Source organism: Orycteropus afer, unplaced genomic scaffold, assembly GCF_000298275.1.
Source record: "Orycteropus afer afer isolate SDZICR_OR568_19922 unplaced genomic scaffold, OryAfe1.0 scaffold00463, whole genome shotgun sequence".
Taxonomy (NCBI): domain Eukaryota; kingdom Metazoa; phylum Chordata; class Mammalia; order Tubulidentata; family Orycteropodidae; genus Orycteropus; species Orycteropus afer.
The window spans coordinates 670,269-677,367 of record NW_006922050.1 but is presented as its reverse complement, the minus strand read 5'-3'; the positions used below and the strand labels follow the sequence as shown (position 1 = coordinate 677,367).

The 7,099-nt window shown below is 38.7% G+C and overlaps 1 protein-coding gene across 1 annotated transcript in view; it reads left to right on the top strand.

The window, feature by feature from the left end:
• Positions 1 to 7,099, top strand: part of PLD5 (phospholipase D family member 5) — an 864,342-nt gene that overhangs the window by 807,986 nt on the left and 49,257 nt on the right. The window contains exon 6 of the mRNA XM_007954513.1: positions 1,495 to 1,692. Coding sequence (XP_007952704.1) covers positions 1,495 to 1,692 — 198 coding nt within the window. The remainder of the gene's footprint in view (positions 1 to 1,494; positions 1,693 to 7,099) is intronic.

Genomic DNA, 7,099 nt, shown 5'->3' with positions numbered 1-7,099 from the left:
ATCTTCTTGTATGAGGCTCAGAAGCCTAGCAGAAACTGACAGCTAAAAGACCAAACTTTCAGCAATCTCATAGGCATGTGAATACAAAACCTGAAGTTCAGGGCTACTAAGGCAGCTAAGATTTGTTGGGTCAAGATCCCAAGAAGAAGGAAACTGCTTTAAGGTGAACCCGATACTCTGCATCTGCTTTCCACATGAGATATTTGCCGTTTCCTCAGTAGGATAAGATGCTGAGCAGAAAGTGATGTCTTAAGAAGCTGAGAAGCCAAGCAGATCTAAAAGCTGGAGTTAAAAACAGGAGTTCAGGGCCCACCAACTGAAATTTTTAGTCAGGACCATAAAAGGGCTACATCCTAGGAGTGAGACTGACCAAGAAATACACCAATCCTCACAATATGTGAACATAGTAGTAAACAGCTCAATATCAGTTTGGACTAATATCTACTCCAACAACCTGCACAAGGCAAAAATCAGTCTTACCTGAGGTAACATAATATCAGTTAGTGTCTCAATTTTATCTCTACAGTTTTTCATTGTACAATTTCTGATATTGATTTAATAAAAGCCAGGTATTCCTAAAGACAAAACCAAATGACCAAAAACCCAGGAAGAAAAAAGGACGATAGACTCACAGATAATCCAGATACTGGGGTTGTTAGACACACACTTAAATGACTGAGTAATGTGTTCAAGAAAATAGATGGCAAAATGGAGAACTGTAATCTTAAAAATGAATTCTAGAACTGAAAAATACATATGATATAAATATAGAAATAATTTATATAATAATATAATAAATAAATATCATTATCTCCATTTTATGGGAGAAGAAACTAAGGCATAGAATGTGTCTTAGCAAAAGTCACAAAGCTAGGAAGTAATGGAGCTGGAATGTAATGCCAGGCAGTCAGGCTTAAGAATCCATGATGTTAACCCTTTTTTATGCTTTAATTAAAACTCAAACTTTTTATTACTGCATGATTTAAGGATTATATAAAAAATTAGTGCAAAAGAAACAAATCTGAAAGGCTGTTACGAGAAGTGTAGGTGAATATGGGAAAATTATCTATAGGAAGGGAGCTCTGGTGGTGTAGTGCCTAAAATATTTGATTGCTAACCAGAAGGCTAGTGATTTAAGCCCACCAGCCACTCCTCAGAAGGAAGATTTGGCAATCTACTTCCACAGAGATACCGCCTCAGAAACCTAAGGAGGGGTCACTCTAAGTCAAATCAACTTGATGGCAGTGAGTTGAGAGTAAGATCTATAGAAGACCATATACAAAAGGGAAGCAAAAATTTTTCTACTTAAATATTTAAACCTTTTGATAATGCATCATTTCTATATACCATAATGTAACTATCGCTACATATTTCTATCTTACAATAATACTAGAAAAGAGGTGTCACTACTACTGCATTCTTATTCATTTTTTTCTCTGAAAATATTACCATCAGACACAGATAGTATTGATGTTTTCAATTTTAATTTCACAGATGAAAGAACTGGGTGTCATCTTCTACAACTGCAGCTGCCTGGTCCTAGATTTACAAAGGATATTTGCTTTATATAGTTCATTAAAATTCAAGAACAGAGTACCTCAGACCTGGTCCAAGAGGCTCTATGGAGTCTATGACAACCAAAAGAAATTGCAACTTCAGTTGAATGAAACCTACTCTCAAGCATTTGTGTCGGTGAGTTGTCACCCATTTTCTCCTCCTCCTTTTCTCTTCTCTTCTCCAGAGGTCCTTTTTCAAGTCAGAATATTTGAATGTGATACTGTATTAGGTAAAAATGAGTTATATAGACTGGATTCCATTTCATCTCTCCAGGCATTTATCATATGCCTCTTCTTTATTCACAAATTACATGCTGTCTCTAATGATAACAATAATAATCTTAATAATCATTCCTAGTTTGGGATGGGACCTCTGGTGGCATAGTGCCTAAGGCATTTGGCTGCTAACTAGAATACTGGCAGTTCAAACCCACCAGCCACTCCTCAGAAGGTTCTTATTTGATCCCCATAAATGTCCTGTAAGGTAGTCATGGGATTATGACTGTTGTACAGATAAAAATATTTAAGTTTATCACAAAGTTTTGCACTAAGTACTTCAGTAGCTACTTTTAAACTTCTGATTGTTAAAATCAAGGAAAAGCCTAGTGCTTAGGTCTTGTGATGCCAGATCCTATTTTTGATGCATTATGTCATGGATTGGACTGATAAACAACATTATGATAAATAGAGAGAAAATTAAAGTTGTCAAAGATTTTGTTCTACTTGGATCAACAATCAATGTCTACAGAAACAACATTCAAGAAATCAAATGATGTATTGCATTGGGCAAATCTGCTGCAAAAGGTGTCTTGAAAGTTTTAAAAAGCAAAGCTATCACTTTGATTACCAAGATGCACCTGACCCAAGCAATGGTCTTTTCAGTCACCTCATATACATGTGAAAGCTGGACAACAAAAAAGGAAGATAGAAGTATTGATGCATTTGAATTGTGGTGTTGACAAAGAGTATTGAATGTACATGGACTTCCAAAAGAATGAAAAAAAATCAATTTTAGAAGAAATATGACCAGAATGCTCCTTAGAATCAAAGATGGCAAGACTTAGGGTCACTGACTTTGGACACATAATTAGGAAAGACCCACTGCAAGAAAAGGACATCATGTTTGGTAAAGCAGTGAAAACAAAAGAAACGCTCTATGAGATGGACTGACACAGTAGATACAACAATGAACTCAAACATGAACAATTATGAAGATAGCACAGGATCAATGTTGGGAGGAACACAAGCACTAAAGGCAACAGAGGTAAATGCTAATGCGTACATAATCCTGCAATAACAGTAATAACAGTAATTAATAATCTACAAGTAGATACATAGATAGATGCACAAGCTCAACAGGTTTGGGAAGGAGAATGGGATTATACTCACAAATCAATATTGTATAGGTTTGACAGGATATTTCATCATATGTACTTACATATAATGCAAATATATCTATGAATATAGTATACATACAGGGAGCAAAGTTATAAAAATTTAAATCCATCGCCAAAAACCCTTAGAAAGTGAGCCACTGGGCATAGAGATTCAGGACAATTGTCCTGAGTGAAATCAAGGTCAGTTAGCACAAGATAGTCCACAAAGACAATGTTCGGCATCCTACTTTGGTGAGTAGCAACTGGGGTCTTAATAGCTTGTGAGTGGCCATCTAAGATGCAACTATTGGTCTCTTACCATCTGGAGAAAAGGAGAGTGAAGAAAATCAAAGGAACGTGGAAACAATTAGATTAGTTCAAAGGACTAGTGGACTGTGGTGTAGAGAGTTGCGTGGTATGGCTTTTCTAGCCATAGTCTTTGTAACTCCCACCGGATTACTGGGTGGGACCATGCAAATATGTCAGCTTGGCTGGGCAGCTGGTAGTAATTATTTCCTATAAGACTGGTAATTAACTCTGGTAGAATTTGCCCTGAGCAACTGAGTAGCTACTTTTAAACTCCTGATTGTTAAAGCCATCCACCTGGGGTGTTTCTATTGGAGCAGCACAAAGTTATCTTCTGGGAAAGTTCATTCTCTTCAGGTGTGTAGAACTGTGATGTTGGGATTGGTTCATTTTGCCACTTTGCCGGGCTTAAAATGAGCCTTCCTAGAGGCAGAGGGGGAATCTCACTGCCAGTTGAGATGCCCAGCTGAGAGACATGCCTGGCTGAGAGACAGAAGCAGTGGAATCAAGAGGCATGGGACAGAGTGGCAGGCTTACCTGGCCCACAGAGGCAGAGGTTAGGCCAAGAAGAGGCCAAGAGCCAGAGAGGCATGCCTAAGGGCACAGCAGAGGGGAGCCTGTCCTGATCAAAGAAGTGAATACTGAGCACATTCCTGAACTTGAATTGTAGCCTGTTGCTTCCCTAATATACCCCATAATCTTTGCATTCTGTGTGGCCACTTCAGTGACTTATCAAACCCAGCAAAGAGGTGATGAGTACATCAGGAGGGACAGTTGCTGTCAAGGTTGGTAAGAGGGCTGGAGAGTGGTGACATGTCTATCCTTATAGGAACAGGCCTTGGGCTGCTGATGGTATTCTATCTTTCTCTTATGGAGTTAGAGAAGGTCAAAAAATACTGCCTCCTTGCCCCTTTCTCATGGACCATGGGAACATCAGGCTACACAACCCTGAGACCAGAACTAGATGATGCCTGGCCACCACTGCCAACCATTCTGAAAGGGATGAAAATTGGAGAGCCTGGTTAGAGTGGGAGAAAAATTTGAAACAAAACTCAAAATCATAAAGAGACAGGCTTACTGGTCAGATAGACTGGTGGGACCCCTACAATTATGGTCCTTGGTCACTTTCAGACCTAGAACTGAACTCACTACCATAGCTGAATTTTCAAATGATAGACAAGTCTTCAAGGTGAACAGCAACTCTAGGAAGGTACATACTCCTTAAAACAATCAACCATTCAAGATCAAAAGGGTAGCATTTGCCCAAGGACAAAGCTCAGAAGAAAGGAAGGGTTAGGAGAGAAGGAGGAATGGAAATGAGAAACACAGTGGGGTGAGTGATGTTACATTAAGGGGATTGCAGTTGGTGACATGAAACAAAATGTATGTGAATTGTTGAATATATAACTGATTTATTCTGTAAGTTTTTACTGAAGTCACAACAAAAAGGTTTAATAAAAAAAAAGGTGGGTGGCATTACCTATGTCCCAACGGCTACATCTTGGCTCTTTATTTATAACCAACTCCCTAGGGGTTTTCATCCCTTTCAGAATGGTTGGCAGTGGTGGCCAGACATCATCTAGTTCTGGTCTCAGGGTTGTGTAGCCTGATGTTCCCATGGTCCATGAGGTATCTTGCAAAATAACTGGCCTTTCTACAACCTCAGAGAAGAGAAAAGAAGTCCTTAAAATGCATATAAAGCCATTTCCCACTTCCTTAAACACTTCATTGTTTACCACCATCCCCCCAACCCCTACCACACCAGGAACATCCTGGACACGTTTGAGGCATTCTTTGTTTGGGCTTAAGTTATCAAAAACGTACAGTATGCTTTATGGAAAAGCTTTTCTTATTTTTTTCAATGAGCTTTATACCTAAAACACCAAAAAGAAGATTATGAGCTCTGCTTTTCCATAAATAATAAACACTGTGAAGATTTTTAAAAATATATATATAGAGAGAGAGAAAGATGACAGAGGCCTAGACAATGTTTTATTCTACTATACATGAAGTCACCAGGAGTCAAAGCTGACTCAATGGCAACTAACAACAACATCCCTGGTTCTCAAACTTTAAAGTATCATTTGGGGAGCCACTTACAATACATATTTCCAGCTCCTGACCCCCAGGATATGATCCACTGGATCTAGGGTGAGACCTTGGACTCATGAGTTAAAACAAACTTCTGAGAGTAAGATGGTAGAATAAGTAGACAAACTACACAGAAACCCTCTTCAACAAAGAAAGGAGGAACCAATGAGCACAGATACAGAACATAATCCTGTAGCCTTGAGCTTTGAAAGGAAGGATACATAAGTGGAATAAACTAATAGAAGAACCTGCATGAAAACACCAAAAAAGGAGACATACAGAGCTGCAGACTATTAGTGATCCTGATGGCACAAATAGCTTGGTTATTGCCAAGTGAAAATCAGCCCTGCTAGCCAGGGGCTCCAGGGAGAACTGCACTGGTGGCTGGTGAATAAAAGGGGGAGCAATGAAGAGGGAGACGGGCTGAGCTGTGGACTTTTGGCTGCCTGGAGAGTGCAGCCATTTTGAACATTTATAAGCAGTTCAACCATTTTGGATATTTAAAGCCACAGAGTTCTCTCAGATTCCAAGGGCCTAAGAATAGGCTACACTTGCCAGGGACTGCAAGGACATTCCAGACACTGAGGATTGAAAAGGGGAAATATTCCCCTTATTACAGCCATACCCCAAACCCCCTTGGTGAACAGAGATATGGCCATTCTTCTCTCCCACCCACCTTCTGGGCTGGAAGGACTTCCATCCCAGTCTGTCTGCTCTGATGAAACCTGGGTGCTCTGCCCCACACTGCCCAGATTTTTTTTCTTCTCAGATTGTTTTTGTCTGGTTTTAAATTACTATTACTATTTTTTTTTCTTGTCCTTTTTTTTAGTGATTTTATTGAAATAAAATTTATGTACAGTGAAATACACAAAACTAAAGTGGCATGGGTCAGTGCGTTTTTTTTTTTTTTTTGCTGAGCCCCCTCCCCTCTCCTCCAACTCCCGGCAACCAACAAAAAGAGTTTCCCTCCATATATAAACCTTTCCTTAACCCTCCACAACAATGAACTACTACTATATTTGTCCTTCTATGGTTGACTTATTTCATTCCATAATGTCCTCCAAGTTCATCCAAATCATGTGGTATTTTGCAGACTGTACATTATTCTTTAGTACTGCATAGCATTCCATTATGTGTATGTACCATTTGGTCATCTGCTCTTCCACTATAAATCTTAAAGATAAGTCCCTTGCCAGATATGTAATTATTGGCAAATATGAATTTGTTGCTGTCATTTTTATTATGTGCTTCTTTGTGGTGTCAATTTCTTTGTTCCACATAATTCTCTATGCTGAGCATGTTTTGTTTATGAATCGTGTTATCACTTCCTTTATTGCTATTGTTTTAGTATTTGCTGAATATTTATGCTGGTCCTCTTTTTTGACGTGAAGTTTTCTCATTTTTCTTTGTGGTTATCCTGTGATTTATAGTTTTCTTCCCAAGTTTAGAACAGTCTGTTCTATCTTGTAGTTATCTTGACTTCCCTACCATCTAGAAGTTCTGTAACAACACAATTTTTCACCTCTATTGGTTTGTAGTTGTCCTCATTTGTCAAGTGATGTCTCTGGTTCCCTGTTTATAATCTTGTAGGCTTATTTACTTTGGATACATCCATAGATGGGTTAGTTCCTGGGTTATATATCATTATGTGTGTTAATGGATAGTTGTTGTTGGCTATTGTTGCTTCTCTGTCCAAAGGGCACACTTTAGCATCTCTTGTAAGGTTGGTCTGGTTTTTATTTATTTTATTTTTTTTCATTTCTAATTTTT